This window comes from Bos javanicus, chromosome 22, assembly GCF_032452875.1.
Source record: "Bos javanicus breed banteng chromosome 22, ARS-OSU_banteng_1.0, whole genome shotgun sequence".
In the NCBI taxonomy this organism is placed as follows: Eukaryota; Metazoa; Chordata; class Mammalia; order Artiodactyla; family Bovidae; genus Bos; species Bos javanicus.
The window spans coordinates 47,795,318-47,813,362 of NC_083889.1; the positions used below are offsets into that span (position 1 = coordinate 47,795,318).

At 53.7% G+C, this 18,045-nt stretch overlaps 1 protein-coding gene and 1 long non-coding RNA gene across 5 annotated transcripts; one reads left to right on the forward strand and one right to left on the reverse strand.

Annotated features, from left to right (window-relative positions):
• Positions 1-775: 775 nt before the first annotated feature.
• PRKCD (protein kinase C delta) lies at positions 776-17,642 on the reverse strand. 4 transcript variants are annotated; one of them, XM_061396682.1, is made up of 17 exons: positions 17,528-17,642; positions 16,224-16,423; positions 14,910-14,970; positions 14,583-14,745; positions 14,452-14,483; positions 13,218-13,303; positions 12,821-12,950; positions 12,116-12,216; positions 11,341-11,434; positions 11,057-11,154; positions 10,717-10,890; positions 10,325-10,416; positions 9,693-9,755; positions 8,812-8,950; positions 8,473-8,661; positions 7,744-7,872; positions 776-5,323 (listed from the first exon to the last, which is right to left on the reverse strand). In XM_061396682.1, exons 1-17 carry the CDS (start codon positions 17,640-17,642, stop codon positions 5,165-5,167), a joined length of 2,025 nt encoding a protein of 674 aa, XP_061252666.1. In that variant the 3' UTR covers positions 776-5,164. The 4 variants fall into 4 exon arrangements, with proteins under 4 accessions (XP_061252666.1, XP_061252665.1, XP_061252664.1 ...); XM_061396681.1 differs by having other exon boundaries at positions 11,335-11,434; XM_061396680.1 differs by having other exon boundaries at positions 11,341-11,467.
• Positions 15,161-17,803, forward strand: LOC133235318 (uncharacterized). Its single transcript, XR_009732530.1, has 4 exons — positions 15,161-15,698; positions 16,072-16,135; positions 16,258-16,382; positions 17,558-17,803. It is a non-coding gene; the product is annotated as an uncharacterized LOC133235318 (long non-coding RNA).
• Positions 17,804-18,045: the final 242 nt, after the last annotated feature.

The following is an 18,045-nucleotide window of genomic DNA, read 5'->3' on the forward strand; positions in this document are numbered from 1 at the left end:
CTACTTCTAGGGCTTCTGTGGTTTCCACATCTGCAATGACTTCCTCCAGTGGAATCCTGAACCACTCAAAGTCATCCATGAGAGTTGGAATCAAATTCTTCCAAACTCCTGTTAATGTTGGTGTTCTGACTTCTTCCCATGGATCACATGGCATCTAGAATGGTAAATCTTTTCCAGCAGGTTTTCAATTTTCAGATCCATCAGAGGAATCACTATCTGTGGCAGCTATAGCCTTATGAAAGGTATTTCTTTTTCCCTTTTAAATTTTATTTTGGCTGTGCTGGGTCCTTGTTGCTTAGCTGCAGGGGCTGCTCCTTCACTGAGGTGCACAGGCTTCCCACTGCAGTCACTTCTCTTGTTGCGGAGCACCGGCTCCAGGTACACGGGCTTCAGTAGTCGGAGCACACGGACTCAGTAATCGTGGCATGGGCTTAGTTGCTCCATGGCTTGTGGAATCTTCCTGGATTAGGGATTGAACCTGTGTCCCCTGCATTGGCAGGTGGATTCTTATCCTCTGTACCACCAGAGAAGACCCTGAAAGGTAATTTTTAATAAGATAAGACTTGAAAGTCAAAATTACTCTTTGGTTCATAGGTGGGATGTTGTTTCAGTGGGAACGAAAACAACATCAATCTCGTACACATCTATCAGAAGTCTTGAGTGACTAGGTACATTGTCAATAAGAAGTAATATTTTGAAAGCAATCTTTTTTTTCTGAGCAGTAGGTTTCAACAATATGCTTAAAGTGTTCAGTAAACCATGTCGTAAACAGATGTGCTATCATCCAAGCTTTATTGTTCCATTTACAAAGCACAGGGAGAGTAGATTCAGCATCATTCTTAAGGGCCCTAGGATTTTTGTAAATGTAAATGAGCACTGGCTTTGGCTTAAGCTCACCAGCTGCAATAGCCCCTAACAAGAGAGTCAGCTTGTCCTTTGAAGCTTTGAGGCCAGGCAACGACTTTTCTCTAGCTATGAATGTTCTAGATGGCATTTTCTTCCAAGATAAGGCTGTTTTATCTACAATGAAAATCAGTTGTTTAATCACTTTCAGTAATTATCTTGGTTAGCTCTTCTGGATAACTTGCTGCAGCTTCTACAGCAGCACTTGCTATTTCTTGCACTTCTTTGGAAAAAGGTCTTTCCTGAAACCTCATAAACCAACCTCTGCTAGTTTCAAACTTTTCTTCTGCAGCTTGCTCACCTCTTTCAGCCTTCACAGATCTGAAGAGAGGACCTTACTCTGGGTTTCCCTGGCGGCTCAGATGGTAAAGAATCTGCCTGCAATGCAGGAGACCCAAGAATTCCACGGGCAGAGGAGCCAGGCAGGCTACAGTCTATGGAGTCCCAAAGAATCGGACGCGACTGAGCTACTAACTGTGAAAGTCGCTGTCATGTCCGACTCTTTGCGACGCCATGGACCATACAGTCCATGGAATTCTTCAGGCCAGAATACTGGAGTGGGTAGCCTTCCCCTTCTCCAGGGGATCTTCCCAACCCAGGGATCAAACCCAGGTCTCCCGCATTGCAGGAGGATTCTTTACCAGCTGAGCCACAAGAGAAGCAACTAACACCTCCACTTTTTTTTCAGGGCCTTACTCTAGATTAGGCTTTGGCGTAAAGGAATGCTATGGCTAGTTTGATGTTCTTTCCAGACCACTAACACCTTCTCCACATCAGCAGTAAGGCTGTTCAACTTTATCATTCATACAGTCATGGGATTAACACTTTTAATTTCCTTGAAGAACTCCTTTACATTCCCAATTTGGCTAACTGGCCAAAGAGGCCTAACTTTCAGCCTGTCTCAGCTTTCCACATGCCTTCCTCACTGACCTTAATCACTTCTAGCTTTGGATTTACAGGAATGTGCGACTCTTTCCTTTCACTTGAACATTTAGAAGCCACTGAAGGGTTGTTAATCGGACTAACTTCAAAACTGTTGTGTCTTGGGACTTTCCTGGTGGTCCAGTAGTTAAGAATCTGCCTTCCGACGCAGAGGACATGGGTTTGATCCCTGGTCACAGAACTAAGATCCCACGTGCCTTGGGGCAACTAAGCCTGCACACTACAGCTACTGAGCCCGTGCAATGCAAAAAACTATCTTGAGTGTTGCAACTAAGACCCAATGCAGCCAAAAATAAATAATACATGTTTTTTTTTAAAGAAAACATATTAAAAAAAAAAACAAAACACAATACTGTTGTGTCCCAGAGAACAGGGAGGCCAAGGAAAGGAAGAGAGATGGGGGAACAGCCAGTGAGTGGAGCAGACAGAACACACGTAGCATTTACGGGTTAAGTTCTTATATGGGTGCAGTCCGTGGTACTGCAAAGCAGTTACGATAGTAACACCAGAGATCACTGATCACCATGACAGATACAATAATTATCTAAAAATTTGAAACATCCAGAAAATCACCAAAATGTGACACAGAAACACAAAGTGAGCAACTGCCATTGGAGAAACAGCACTGATCAACATGCTCCATGTTGCCACAGACCTTACATTTGTAAAGAGCATGACGTCTGCAGAGTGCACCAAAGTGAAGCACAACAAAACGCGGTCTGCCTCTATCCCGTTTACAATAAAGGAAACTGGAGCTCCAGGAGGCTGTCACATACTGAGGTCACACAACTAGGGACGTGCAGGCTTTGAAACCAGGGGCATGTGACAGCAGAGCCCTGCTCCTGCCCCTGCCCCCAGGACCTCCCGCATCTGTGGTAGTCCGCTTGGCAGGAGGATGAGGCCAGCTACACATTTGAGGTGGGACCGGGGCTTGCTGCTCTGCCGGCAAACCTACTTGGCAAGTGGAGGGCTGTCTTCCTGTTTCCAGACCCCCGATCCCAGTGAAAGTGTGACTCTGGGCCCAGCCACTACAGGCACTTCCTGGGCCACCAGGCAGGCCTACCCAACTCTGGGAACAGGTCTGGAGCTGCATGGCTTTCCAGGCAGTTTTGTAGCATCTCTGGTAGCTTGTTCTTCTGTCTCTTAGGCTTCACCCAGCACCACCGGGTACTCGGCATCAGTCTCCAAGGGGTCCCTCAGAGCCAGGAGCTCCACGAGGCAGCAGAGAGTAATGGTGCCATTTTACAGATGAGGAACTGAGGCCCACTGAAACAACTCATGGCAGTTGCAGTTTGTGGGTGGCGGACTAAACACACACTCCCATTCTTCCTGCCACCCTCCACTGCCTCTGGCTAAAAACTACTTATTCACCCAGCCCACACTGGAGGAAATGAGGTCTGGGTGCACGGCCCCACCTTGGAGCTGCAGAAAGATGGCGAGAGGCTCTGAATTCACACACCAACTGGGTATTTCTGTTCTAAACCCACTCTGGACCAACTCAAGGCTTTCTGGGGCCTGGGCAGCAGAGGTGGGGAACAGGGGTCCCCAGGCTCCTTCTCTAGGCTCTCATGGCCCCAGCGTGCCCCAGCACAGCCCATGTCACCCGGTGTCTCCCCGACCTGACTGTGAGCCCAAGGGGACAAAGCCCCAGTACTGGACGCAGAGCAGGGATTCAAGGGTTTCCTGAGAAGATGGCAGGAGAGAGGGGAGAGGGGAAGGGGACACTTGGTCTCTCCGGGGAAGTTTCGACACCCTCCAGCCCCCTCCCCTGGCCAGCACCAGCCCCCCTCCACATCCGACTCCTCTCCAGCTGTGGAAACTTGCACCTCAGCTCAGAAAATGAACTTGCTGGAAGCCACGTGCTTGGCTGCCAGGGCCAGCCCATCAGGCTCTGGGGGCACCTCACCTACCATCAGGGACGAGGGCTGGGGGCGCTGGATCTGAAGGGCTGGAGGGCGGACCTTCCCCAGGGCCTGTGCCCCGAGAGAGAGACAGGAAGAAACAGGAAGCCAAGAGCAGGTCACGGAGGTGGTGGGGACAGAGACCTGTAGGCTCGGGGGGCAGCGGCCACCCCCAGTTTCCTGGCTGCACCAGGGCACGCTGGGGCAAGGCTCTCGACCCCGACCCAGCCACTCGGCATTTTCTCCCTTTTTCCTCCTACCTTGCTCCCCTCCCTGTCCCCAGGGCTCCTGGGGAATAGATTCTAGAACTCAGACACAGACTCCTCTGTGGCAAGGGCAGGGACAAACTCGAGGAATTACACTGAATGACTCAGGCCCATTGTACAGATGAGGAAACAGAGATTTCGGATGATTGACATCTGAAAAGCCACATCTTTTGGCTCCTCTGCGATTTGAATCCACATCTGCCTGAAGTCTGAGCTGTGTTTCCTTCCTCTCCCCTCCTCTCCTCCCTGGTCCAGGCTGGCCTCGCCACCTTTGCTCACATCTTCTGGCCGGGCCTTGCATTGTCATGCTCTTCCACGCTCACCCCTCATTCTTCTGAGATGGACTTTCTGCAGCTGGTCCCATCACCCCAAAGAGACAACTGTGGCTCCCTCAGCCACCCAGAAAAGTTTTCTGCTTTTGGCCCCCAGCTCTGGAGCTAGGGGAAACCCATAAATACAAACACATTTGCATGAAAGCCCAGGGGTTCTGCATCTGCAGCTAATAGCTAGGTTTAGCGTCCAAGACAGCTGCCGAAAGCGGGAGCAGCAGCCACCAGCTTCCTGGGACAAATGTGTCCCAACAGCCACTTGGTGTTTATTTAGACAGACAAATCAAAGTACCTGGTGGTTCAAACAGCTTGTGCTCCTTTTTCTTTTGGAGGCGGGGTAGGAGGTTGGAAGGGTGTGTGCCATATATATATAATATATATATTTTAAAAGATCAACATATCACCAGTCCCCACATTTTTTCTCTACTGAGCAATATATACAGCCTATATATATATATATCTGTATGTGCATATATATATATAATATATATATAATATATATATATTTCAATAGATAACTACATTCAAGTCATGAAACACAGGATTTACAATTTCCCTCTGAGGGAAGAGGAAAAGCAAATTCACACACAATTCACAGAGGAAGTACCATGAAAGCCCAGCTAGACAGGAACTGAGGCCCCTCTGGGGGACATGGGGGGCAGGCAGCAGCAGCAATCACGACAACTGCACAGTTGCTTATTGTGGGGAGCAGGCAGGTGCCGATGAAGTGTGGGCCCCACCTGCGCTGCCGGGTCGGCAGGCGGTGCTGGCTGACCCAGGCTCCCGGGCTGGGATGGGCTTTTGGGGCACACGTTCGGGAACCTCAGTTTTCCAGGAGCCTCTCAAATTTGGGGTTCACGAAGGAGAAGCCAGCAAATGCTGTTTGGTCCATGGACTCGATGAGGTTCTTGTCGCTGTAGGAGAGGCGCGGCTTCTCATTCAGGAACTCCTGGTCGAAGTTGCTGAAGTCTCCGGGCGACTTCTGCAAGCAGAGGGTAGGGGTGTGGAAGCATGACTCAGAAGGCGAAGGTTCCTGAGGTTCCAGGGACCCACCCCTGGGGCCAGAATCCCTTCTGGGGTGGGCCAAGCAGAGCCATCCTTATTGAGAACAGAAAAGGGGGCCTCTCTGCTGGAAGGGGGATGCTGTTACCCAAGGGGCTGAGGGAAACCAGCAGGGGGCCTGGAGGAGGAAGGTGGGCATTTGCCCAAGCAGGCAATACAGCCCTGGGTCAAACACCTCCCACTACCTGTTTCTGTAGGTCCCACAAGCTCAGATTGGATTTTGCATTTTTAAATGTTTAGGAAAAAAAAAAAAGGAGAATAAAATTTCATGACATATGAAAATTAAATGAAATTCAATGGTTCAGCATTCATAAATAAAGTTTTATTAGTACACAACCATGCCTACTAACTGACATGCCGCTATGTCTATGGCTACAGCTATGGCCACTTGGAGACTATCTGGCCTGCAAAGCCTACAGTATTTCCTATCAGGCTGTTCACAAGAGAAGTCTGCCAACTCTGCTTCTCAGGGTCCAGTGAAAGTGTGATAGAAAGAGGTCTCAAGCTGGTGGCCCTCAGGCCAAACTGAACTGCAGGTACAACCATTTTGACTAGCCATGAGTTTCAATGGCATTTGAGCCAATTTTTTTTTGGCCACACCACGTGGCTTGTGGGATCTTAGCTCCCTAGCCAGGGATTGAACCTGGCCCCTAGGCAGTGAAAGCTCAGAGTCCTAACCATTGGACTGCCAGGAAATTCCTGTGCCAATATTTTTAAATTAGGCAATATGACATCAAAATCAAGTTTTGGGGACTTGCCAAAACCATGGGTTCAATCTGTGGTTGGGGAAGTAAGATCCCATGTGCTGTGCGGTGCAGCCAAAACAAATTTAAAAAATCCAGGTTCCTGGCTTCTTTGAAAAACTGACAGAGCAGAGCAGTTTGGGCCAGTTTCCTGGCAGGTCTGTTAACTCTTGGTGCTGAAACCCCTTGGGGCCAGCTCATCACAGGCCCCTACCTCTTCCTTCCGAGACGGATTGCTGCTGATTAGCACATATGCCTGGTATTGTTTAAAATCAGTCCATCCCTCTTTCTATCAAAAGCATGACACTAAATGCAGGCTGTGGGATGTTCCTACAGCCTGCCTTGCCTGGTAGTAATGTGCCCAGTGCAGGAGGCAGCGAGTTTTAGGTCCCTGGAGTCGGGGGAGTTCTCTGCGGTTTTAAGACACAAACACTGAAGCATGTTACACAGGCTGCTAGGTGGTAACAGCGTCCTCAAGGGAGTGAGGGGAGGCAAAGGAGAGAAAGAGGAAGAGCGGTGATCAGAGAAGGGCCTTGGTGTCCGACTTCTGAGAAGTCCAGCCTGCCTCTGCTCTCCTGCTTGCTCCTGGCAGCTTCTCTAGATTCTAGGCTGTTGTGTACAGCAACCCTGCTTTCCCTGGAAAGCATCTGGCCTCAGCCTGGCCGAGCCTCCTCAGCCCTGCCCGCATACCATTTCCTCTCAGACCTACTCCAAACTCTGGATCCTGGCTCCTGCCGACAGACCCTCCTCATGGCAACTGATGGTGTGTGGCCTCGTGACATCTCTTATACTGATGTCTTTTATCATAAATGATCATCGGCATGCAAGTTTCTTATCTCTCTGAGGAGCTGGGGCCCTCCAGTTCTGGGACTGGGCCTCCTACTCTGCTGTGCATGCAGCCCAGCTCAGTGCTTTGCACTCAGAAGGCGCTCAGCATTTTCAATATTTATTGCAAAATGGATTGAATGGGTGGATGGATAGATGGAAGGAGGGAGGCTTTAACTCTGATTACCAAAGCATACTCCCCTGCACACAGTGGGTGTTAAAGAATGTATGGTTGGATTTCCCTGGTGGCGCAGTGGATAAAAATCCACCTGCCAAGGCAGGGGACATGGGTTCAATTCCTAGTCTGGGAAGATTCCACAATGCCTCAGAGCAACTAAGCCCGTGCACCACAACTACGAAGTCTGTGTGCCTGGAGCCTGTGCTTCGCAGTGAGAAGCCACCGCTCTGAAAAGCCCATGCACCACAACAAAGAGCAGCCCCCGGTTGCTGCAACTAGAGAAAGCCTGCATGACACGATGAAGACTCAGTGTAACCATAAATAAATAAATCAAAGAGAATGTATGGTGAAGGGTGCTGGATCCACTGTTACCAAATGTTTGTTGAATGACTGACTGAGGAGAGACCATGAGAACACAAGGGTAGAGACTGTGACTCAGCCTGCCAGAAGGCTTGGGAGAGCTCGTCAGAAGAAGGGAGAGGAGGAGAGCATGTAAATGATGCAGGAGGGAAGGGCAAAGAAGGAGAAGCCCACCTGGGAAGGCAGTAGGGGGCAATGTGGAGTCGTAGCCCCCACCGGAGTCGGATTACATACCACTTTGGGCTTGAAGGGTGGCTCCACTGCACGTTTCTCCAGCAGAACCCAGTTGATGGTCTTGAAGAAGGGGTGGATTTTGATGTTCCCTGTCACTCCCAGCCTCTTGCTTACATCCCGTTCAAGCAGCTGCAACCCAGCAAAGGAACCTGGTTAGCACCCAAGGGCTGCAGGAAATGGGTTCCTCAGAAAACCCCCAAGCAGGCCCAGGGGTACCCAGGCCAGTCTGGCCCAGCCCAGCATCACACCCCAGAGCCTCTGGGGTAGAGGAGTCCTCTCTTGTCTCTGCTCCCAAGTCTGCATGGATGGGGGCTGCTGGGACTCTCAGCGGGTGGGATTTGTGAGTAAAAGCAATGGTCATTTACTGGGTGTTTACCGTCTGCCTGGCACAGGCCTGAGCATCACACATTTATGTTTCCCCCCACCCAGAAGTCTGTGAGAAAGGTTCTCTCCTAGCTTCATTTTGTAGATAAGGAGACAGACTCAGAGTTTAGCCTAGGGTCTATCTGTCTCCTGACCCCAAGCCTGTCACTGCCATGCCAGATTGACTCAGTGCAGGGAACCCAGATAGGAGGTCCTGGGATCACAGAAGGAGGGTGACTCCCCCGGGTGGATGAGGACCAGAGCATCAGCAAGGCCGCCATCCCTGAGACAGGGGGCTTCTGGCACTCCCAAGACCTGGTATCTGCCAGCCCTCACCCCGGGCCAGCCCCGCCCAGGGCCTCCCACCTTCTCCAGGATGTCCTTGGACTCCTTGGTGATCCAGCGAGGATAGTATGGTGAGTCTAAACGGATGGACTCAAAGAGTTCGTCCTCATCATCACCATGGAAGGGGGACTGACCAATGAGCATCTCGTAGAGAAGGACTCCGAAGGACCACCAGTCCACGGAGAACGAGTATTTCAGGCCCTGCAGGATCTGGAGTAGACAAAGTGTGGGAGCTGAAGGGGTCCCGGAATACAAGCCGGGCAAGATCTCCTCAGCTTCCCAGTTGTGGCTCAGACATCACAACTCACGCCCGCCCTGTGGAGGCGAGGTGTTGGCCGGGGCCGGGAGGGTGCCGCTCACCTCGGGGGCGATGTAGTCAGGGGTGCCGCAGAAGGTGCTGGCCTGTCTGTCCCCGGACATGTTCTCCTTGCACATGCCGAAGTCGGCAATCTTGATGTGGCCGCTGTGGTCCAGCAACACGTTGTCCAGCTTGAGGTCCCTGTGGGGAAAGGACAGGAGAAGGAGTCATTAGGGCCCACTCCCCTCCTCCAGGCAGCTCCCCCCGCCATGTACCCCTTGTCAGTCTAGAACTGAGGAGGGCAAAGAAGTGCTAAATACATGTGCTTCCTGTAAGCTGGCTACTGCGTGTTCGACACACACCATCCTACTTCCCTAGAGTGAGTCAAGGCATGGACGGCATGTTATAATGTGCATCTCACACCACCTTTCAAAGCCTGGAGCCTAGTACTCAGTACACACTGTCCCATGGATTGGTTTCCCACTTGACGACATCCCCTGGCATCATCCAACAGCACAGAGCCCGGCCTCATCCTTTGGCATGGACACATATTAACAGCAGGATAGATAGGACTGTCATTTGTTGGGTGAGAATTTATGAAATCAGTCCCTGTGGGTGGAAGTTCAGAGTGCTCGGATGGGGCTTTAGAGGGAGACATCACAGGGAGAGAGACACCATACTAGTCAGTGCTGTGCTCCCTGACTGGCATCGAGTATGCTTGGGGAGTTCCCAGTCCCCGGAGCTGTGCTAGCCTCAGCTAAGGGGCCACAAGGAATTCTAGCAATGGAGTAGGTGGTTTAGGCAAATACCCAACTAAAAGACCGACTCCATGCAGAGATGGGGCCACAGCTGGACCGGGCCCCATTCAGAGCACTTCAGAGGATATGATGTAGTTGGGGCCTCCCCTCCTAAACAACACCCCCTCATCTCCCGATCCCCGCACCTGTAAATGATCCCTTTCTGGTGCAGAAACTGTAGTCCACAGACTATCTCAGCTGCGTAAAACCTGGATGAGACAACACACACACACACACATACAGTGTCCTGAGATTTCTATGAGCAGCCCCGGCTTCTTCCTAGGTCTTCTTCTATCCCCCCAGGGACAGGAAATGCTGTGCATAACTTCACAGACAACCTGGGCCTCATCAAGTACATCTTGTTTCGGGCAAGTAGGGGCTGGTAGCCAAGACAGGAAAGAAAATTAAGAAGGCAAAAGCTCCAAAGGAGACTATTCTCTGTCCTGAGTGTGTGTGTTTATACAGATATGCCTATGTGCACACACAGTTTAGCGGTGCATGCAGGTTTAAGGGCCACCCATCTGGGTCCTGCATTGAACAAGATCACCCACCTGGCTGAGGCCCAAGGAGGGGACAGGATCTGGCATATGACCAGGCTGGGTTCCCAGCCACAGCTCACCCACCACTCCTGGCTTCCCACACTGGGCGCGGGATGGCCCTGGCCACCCCAAGTCTCTCCAACCCCAGCTCCAGCCCAGGCTAGCTTCTCCAGGGGGCAAGGAGAAGGAATGGAAGGCAGGCGGGCAGAGGGCTCTTCCCCCCATGGGGCCTCGCATACGTGGCACGGGAGAGCTCGAAGCGGCCTTTGTCCTGGATGTGGTACATCAGGTCGCCCCCATTGAGGAACTCCATCACAAAGAACAGGTGGTCCTGCAGGGGCGGGAGGATGGTGAGCAGAGGGACAGAAAACGAAGGGAGGCACCCTGACAGGATCACCAGGGGCAGGCCCTAACAGGATGTAGGGAACAACCCTGTCCTGGGGGACCTGCGGGGGGAAGAATAGCCCTGCCCTGAGACATCTGAGGATGGGGGAACTCAGCCCTGCCTTCAGGGATCTGAGGAAGAAGAAGGGGCCCTGTTTTGGCAAGTCTCAATGGGAGATACAGCCCTGACCTGAGCAACTGAGGAGGGCTGTGGGCCAGGGGCACTGACAGTGGGTGGGCCAGGCACCTTGGTCTGGAAGGTGCAGAAGAGGTGGGTGAGAAACGGATGATCCCCGGCGAGGGCCAGCACCCGCTTCTCCACCATGGTGCACTCCACGTCGTCATCGATCAAGACCACGTCTTTCTTGAGAGCCTTGATGGCGAAGAATTCCTTTTTGCCCTTCAGCTCTGCGAGCAGCACCTGATGGATGTAACAGGGGTGCTGAGCGGGGGAGGGCCAGAACCAAGCCCAGGGTGCATGGCCCCACCCAACCGGGAAGCAGACAGAGAAGGTGGGAAGCAGGTGTCCCCGGGATTCTGGGCTCAGGTGGCTCAGGCTACCTACCCTGAGGCCATGGGGCCCTCACCTTCCCGAAGCTGCCTTTGCCCAGGACCTTGATGAAGGTGAAGTTGTCAATGTTGCACTTGGTGCTGCTCTCCCAGATCTTGCCGTAGGTCCCAGTTTCTGCCGAGACACAGCTGCTTCTGACTCTGGCCTCTGACCGGAGGCCCAGAAGGTGGCCCTGCCCTGCTGGATCCCTCCCAGCGGAGGGGCCTCCTCTACAGGTGCGTTCGACTGTGTGGGGAGACAGGGCCCCATGCTGGTGGGGGAGGGGAGGGGCTTTCTTGGAAGGCTTGGGCATACCTTTACCTGCGAGATCATCTCCAGAGACTCCTGGCTTCTTCTCAAAATTCTGGTAGATCCCAACAGTGTCTTGGGTCTCTGTTTCCTTCTTTACAGATCTCTGGAGGAGGGGGTGGGGGTTGGGGGGAGCGGCCTAGAGGTCATAGCATGGTCAGAACTCCCAACTCCGAGGGAGGACCCCAGCCATCCATAACTCCACCCTTAATGCCAATGGGGGACAGCGAGGGGCAGAGCCCAGGACCCCTGGGTGGTACGTGTGCATGTACACATGTGCGACAGAGTGCACACAGAGACACACATATACACACTTCTAGCACAGAGATGCCCTGCAGGTCTGAAAGGCACTGGTTACAAACAAAAGTTTTGGAAATTGAATCCTACGTGCCCAACCACTTAATAGAACCTTGTTTTTGCTGTTGTTGTTGTTTTCCTTCACTTGTGATAGATTCTACAATTTTAAAGTTTTGTGACATCCTTCAAGTTCCACCCACACGCCCAAACACACACACACACAAAACACAAACATATAAAGGCTTTAGTTCCAAGAGTTCCAAACTTGCAGTCCTCCAGGTTCACCCTCAGAGCACTGCTTGAATAACTAATATCGTACGAGAACAAGCCCACCACTTTCTAAGGACCAGGCCTTGAAATGGATCTTCCAGAAGTGGGAAGATCCTAGGTATAAATGCCCCTCACTGCAGTTCACCCCCCAGGAGCATGAGCCTGGACTGGTCCCCAACCCCAAGACCCTCTGTCCAGGCTCCCCACAGTGCCTGCCCACCTGGCTAACTTGGTTCAAGGCCTCGGCCAAGAGCTTCTGGTTGATGCCACAGAGGTTGGCCACTTTCATCTGGCACTTGTGATGCACGTTCATGCCACAGTCTGTGGTGGGAAGAGAAGCACATCATCAGGGCTCTGGCCCAGGCTGGCAGCCAGTAGGGCGGGGAGGGACGGAGGAGAAAGGAGGGCAGGGTCTGCTGGGTTTCCTGCCTTTAGAAAAAGATGTGTCTGAAATCATCACCACAAACCTTTTCTTACTTAAAAAATGAAAAACAAATGTCTGGGACAAACTAAAGAAGTCCCTTTTCCTCCAGAGGTCTCTTGCTACAGTGAAGCTGGAGGTGGCAGGGAGGGCCAGTGAGGAGCATGTTTTAAGCTGCTGAGACAGGCCCCTCCAACTGAGCACCTTCTGCACCATGTTCCTCAGTGACTGGGGCCAATTCGACTCTAAGCCCCGTTTTATAATTGAAGACATGGAGCTTAGAGCGGTGGGGCCACCTTCTGATGGTCTCATAGCAGTAAAGGGTAGTCGGCTGGGCCAGTGGGGAGGGGCCAGGAGGCCTCACCCACGTGAGATTCCCCAAGTGAGGGAGCAAAGGCAACCTTAGCGGGTCCTGGTTTCCAGGGTCTGGGTGAGTTGGGCCCTCCCTTCCCACCCCTCCCACCCCCACCCACCCCTCCTACCCCTGCCCCCACCGGCATGCACCTTCACACTTTAATCCCTGCTTCACCAGCCCCCAGAGCAGGCTGCCACAGTGGTCACAGAAGGTGGGGCTCATGTAGTTATAAACCTTGAACCGGTGCGGCATGTCGATGTTGAAACGTTCTTTCTGGAACTGGGATGCAGGATCATGGGTCAAAGGTCATATGCCAGCTCCAGCCCCTTCCTCACCCCTTAACTTTCCCCAACCCAACCCCACACACGGTAGATTTCCCAAGAGGGCCTCATGGGGAATGGGAAATCCAGGGAATCCCAGGGGTCAACCCAGGAGAAAGAAGGATGAAGGAAAATAGGGAGGAAGGGTGACCCGACAGGGAAGGGGTGGGGACAGCCCAGATTCCCCCCCCCACTCCCCCCACTGCCACCCTGGGCCCAGCCTCACTATGGTGTCCCGACTGTTGGCTGCAGTGCCTGTACACCGGCCGATGATCTTGTCGATGCATTTCTTGTGGATGGCAGCATTACATTCTTGAGGAGGCACAGGCCCAGGAGGGGGACAAGAAGGCCCAGGAGGGGCAGAGTGTGAGCTGGCGCCCGCCGGCCCAGTCCTGCCCTCTACACAAAGCCACCGTTCTCCCCGACCACCCACACCCTCACTCCACAGAGGCCTCGGCCCCGGAGCTTGATTTTTCTCTCCTCCCGCCAGTCCCTGTGGGAGGCGCCTGGGAAGGATGGGGCAGGGAGGACAGGCTGATCTGGGGTAGGGAGGCCTCAGAGATTAGGGAAGGCTCAAGGAGTCTCAGTGGGCAGGGGGTGGGGCAGAAGTGAAGGATGGGGTGGGGATGGCACTGAGAGAACTGGAGGCAGGGGGGTCCTTGCTGTGGCCCAGGACAGCATCCAGCTCCGAAGCTCTGTCACCCTCTCACCGCCCCCACACACTGACACACACACACACACAGATGCACCCCTACACAGGGACCCTCGGGCACACATACACAGCAGAGTAGTAAGGACAAGACTTACATAGCATGCTTCCAGTGCACCACTCACACTTAGAACACAGCTTTACATATTTTACCCCATTTGGTCTTCACCATTACTCTATTATCCCCATTTCACAGATGAGGAAACTGAGACACAGAGAGGTTAAGTAACTGTGCCTAAGGTCTGACAGCAAGGAAGTGGCAGCACCGGGGTTCAGACCCAGGCAGGCTGGCTCCAGAGCCTCTGCTCACTACCAGTGGCCCACACCACCTTGTGCACGCACCATCATGGTGTGCTGGTTATGTGTGTACCCAGATGCACACAGGTCTAAACAAGAGCACATGTGTAGCCAGGGACGCACTGGCAAAGCTCTGATAGCCTCTCTGGGGGGAAAGAGCCCTGATGTGCAGTGCTGGCGGGTTCTGTGTGCGTACTCCACTGGGGCCTCTTTCAGGCCAGTGTGACATCACTGAACGGGAAACGCTGGGAAGAGGCTCTCCAGCTCTGGCACTCATTGATGCAGTTATCGTCCACACACGCCCACCCGCCTGGAACACCACACACGCAAACACACACACAGGCTTCTTGCAGACACACCATCCCAACACAGGGACACAGACTTTGCTGTGAATGCACACAGGCACACATGTGCATACGCTTGCGCATACAGACCGGGCCGTGGAGACACTTACGCCTGCACTTGTAGCCTTGCTTGTTGAGACCCCTGAAAGGCAAGTGGCCAGTCTGGGTGAGTGTGGGGAAGGCCAGGGATGGCGGCCGTCCTTCCCCGCTGCCCCACCCCGGTGGGCACAACCAGTCTCACCAAACAAACTCTCTGCACACGGAGCAGAATGTGGGCTGCCCAAAGAAGGTGGCGATGAACTCGTGGTGCCTGATGTAGTGAATTTTGGCCTGTTTGATAGCTCCACGGCGGTTCATTGTTGGGAACTTGGCCTCGTCTTCACCCCGCATAGACTGCTTGCAATCTGGGGGCCGGTGAGCACAGAAGTCAACTCTGGCCCTTGGGAGGGGCCTCACCCTTTCAGTCCCTCCCAGGGCAGTCCCAGCCAGACCGCTGATGGAGGCTTCTTCCCTAAACCTCCATTCTGGCCTCTGAACCCCACCCCCAGCCCAGGTAGGGAGGGCTTACCTACGTCTTCCAGGAAATACTGCACCGACATCAGCACCTTGGCCTGGGGTTGCAAGTCCAGCTGCAGGGGTGAGGGTTGGGGAGTCAATGAGGGCGGGCCTGGGCCAAGCCAGACTCAGAACCCGCCCCCATGGTTGGTCCCTCAAGGCCCAGGGAGTCCTGGCCTCCCGCCGGCCACCTGTCTGCCCAGAGTGGGCAGGGCCCCACCCCTGAGCCCCGCCCCCACCCCTCATCCTGGGGTATTATTACATTTGGGGAAGTGAAAGGATCCAGCCCACACCCAGCTTGGCCACATGGCCCTGGGAACAGAGTGGGAAGGGAAACTCCCCACCCTCAACCCTGGCCACCCCCTTCACTAGGATCTTAGAATGTAGGTACCTCTCCCTGCCCCCCAGACATACATAGGCACATGCGTACTGAAACGGGGTGCTGGTTCCCTCTCTGTGGCCAGTCTCCTCACACAGACTGGCTGGTCCTCAGGACAGGACCCTCAGCTTCCCCAGACCCGGGGCCTGGAGCCTGACTGTGTCCACTGGGGTACTGGATGGACACACGAGCTGTCTCTGCCTGATTATTCAAGACTGCGTGCAGCCCCCAGATCAACCTCGGTCCTGGCCAGTTCCTTCACCCCTCACTGGAGGCTGAGCAGAGTCACAGGGTCTTTCCTGGGGCGGGGGGCGGGGAGCCTACATGTAACCCCAGGGGGTAGGGATGGTCTGCCAGCATGGGTATCCTGTGGTCACAAGGGACACTCGGCCACATGTGGATGCAAAGTCCAGGTTTGGGCAGGTGAGTGGCGGGCTATGATCCTGCTCCCCACCCCTTTGTTGTGGAAGATCATAACTGGTGTTCCCCAGTGCCTGCCCGGGCCTGGAATATCTGCGAACATTCCAAACAGAACTGGGAACAATGGGGGCCTCTGGGAAGCAGGGCCTGGGGCCTGGTGTTGGGGCCAGGAGCTGCCCTTTTGTATAGCTTGTTTAACTCCGTACATCCTGCCTTTGCAAAATTAAAAGGGAAAAAATCAGCCACTACAATAGGAGGTCTCTCTCGAGAGCTGCCTGAGGGCCAGGTGCTGCAGTAAACCCTTCACCTTCAGCTTTTCATTCCATGGAACAATCGACCCCAAGGTAGGTCTCTTTAGCAGCTTCTCCTTTTACAGATTCAGAAACGGACTCAGAGAAGCTAAGGATTTGATGACTCGCAGGACCAGGATTCAAACCCAGGTTGTTGGTGGCCAGAGCCTGGGGTGCCTTTGGCCATCCCCGCTCCCTTTGCCCACCCATGTTGCGTGCCCGTGGCTGCGCCCCTCACCCAGAACTCGGCCTTGCCATTGTTCTTCTTGCAGCGCTCGGCTAGCACTGACACACCCACCGTCACCTCCGACATTGGCTCTTCGGCGGCTCGCATCAGCACTATCTGGATAACGCGGCCCTCGTAGATGTGAGCATCGAATGTGGACTTCCACTCAGGGTACATGGTGGGCTTCTTCTGCACCAGCGTCTTCCCGCGATCTGCAATGGGCCAGGCGGGCAAGGTTGGGCTAGGGCCCCTCTGTCCCTCCCTCCCCATGGCCTTCCATACTGTGGAGTCTGCCTGCTCTCTCCCCAGGGCCCAGGTCTCCATGCCTCAGCCCTCATGATCTCACTCATTATCTGTTCCAGAACACAGAAACACCGGCCGTTCCCTGAGGGCGCCCTCACTAGGTTCCACCCTGAGCCTTTGTTCTTGCTATTTCCTTCTCCTGTGACCCTCTTCCTCCAGCCCCTCTTAGATGTCACATTCCCTTACACATTCACTCAGTGAACACTGCTGCGGGCTCCCACATGCCAGACATGATACTTGGAGGCAAAGAACATGGTGCCCGTCCTAGAGCCCCAGTCCTAGGCAGAGACATGAATCAATTCACCCCTCAAGTGAATATTAAATCATAGCTGTGATGAGACTGAAGAGGGCAATGTCAGTGGGTCTAGACCTACCCATGGTCAGGTGGCCTGCCCCAGCCTAAGAGTCAGGGAAGGCTTCCTAAAGGAAGGGACAGCTCAGCTGAGACCTAAAGGATGACAAGGGTTCACCAGGCAAGGACAGAAGCAAGCAGGAATGATGTGAGATGTTTGCTTCTTCCAGGAAGCCCTCCCTGACTGCAGCCTGGGATGGTACCTCATCTGGATTTCCCTATCACAGGATTCACTGTCTGGCTCCCCCACCTGACTGTGAACCCCATGAGGGCAGAGCCTGGTCAGCCTTGGAGCATGGCAGTGTCCTCTGTTCCCAGCACAGGCTGGCACAGATGGACACATGGAGCTCCTGCAAGGAGCCCATTCTTGGGCAAAACAACAAATGGGGAGGAACCAGAAGCCCTGGGCCCCAGGGAAGGTTCCATATAGCCAGTGCAGGAGGTCCTATAGGCAAGTGGGTAGTCTCTACTGTCCTGCACTGCCAGGTGAGCTGGGCAGGGAGATGAGGACAAGGAAGAGAAGGATCCCTCAAAAGTTCTAGGAGAACAAGACACAGTTCTTCCCACTGCCGTCGCCTCCTGGCTCTGAGTTCCCTGCACCACTGGCAATTCCCTGTTGCCAGTGGCTGCAGCGTGGGTGGGGTCCAGCCTCCAGCCCTACCTGTGCTGAGAGCCTCCTTCATCTTCACAGCACAGAAGGGCTGGCTTGCCTCGTCCGCGGCCTTCAGGGAGCCCAGCTCGTAGGAGTTGAAGGAGATGCGCAGGAACGGTGCCATGTTGGGGCCTGCAGTGGGGCTGTGGAGACAGAAGACCTGAGGCAGGCAGCAGGCACAGCCTGGAGAGGGTGGTCAGGTTGCCACTCCCCTCAGAGCTCCCACACGGTGCTTAAAAGGCACTAGTCCTAGTTGCCAACATTAAAATGGAGTTTTACATAAGACGAGATTGGTGACTTCCCGATGAAACTGGAAGGTGTGACATCAGGCCCACTGGGCAATATCTGGGGGCACCGCCCCCTTGGTTGAGCACCCCTGCCAGTTCACTCTAGTTCAAAGCCCTGCTTTCACTTCTCTCCAAATCCTACCTGGGCCCTGGAGACATGTGAGCCTGTGACTTCCATCTCATTTATTTGGAGAGTCAGTCATTCAATGCCCCCTTTAACAGCCAATGGCTGGGCACCTA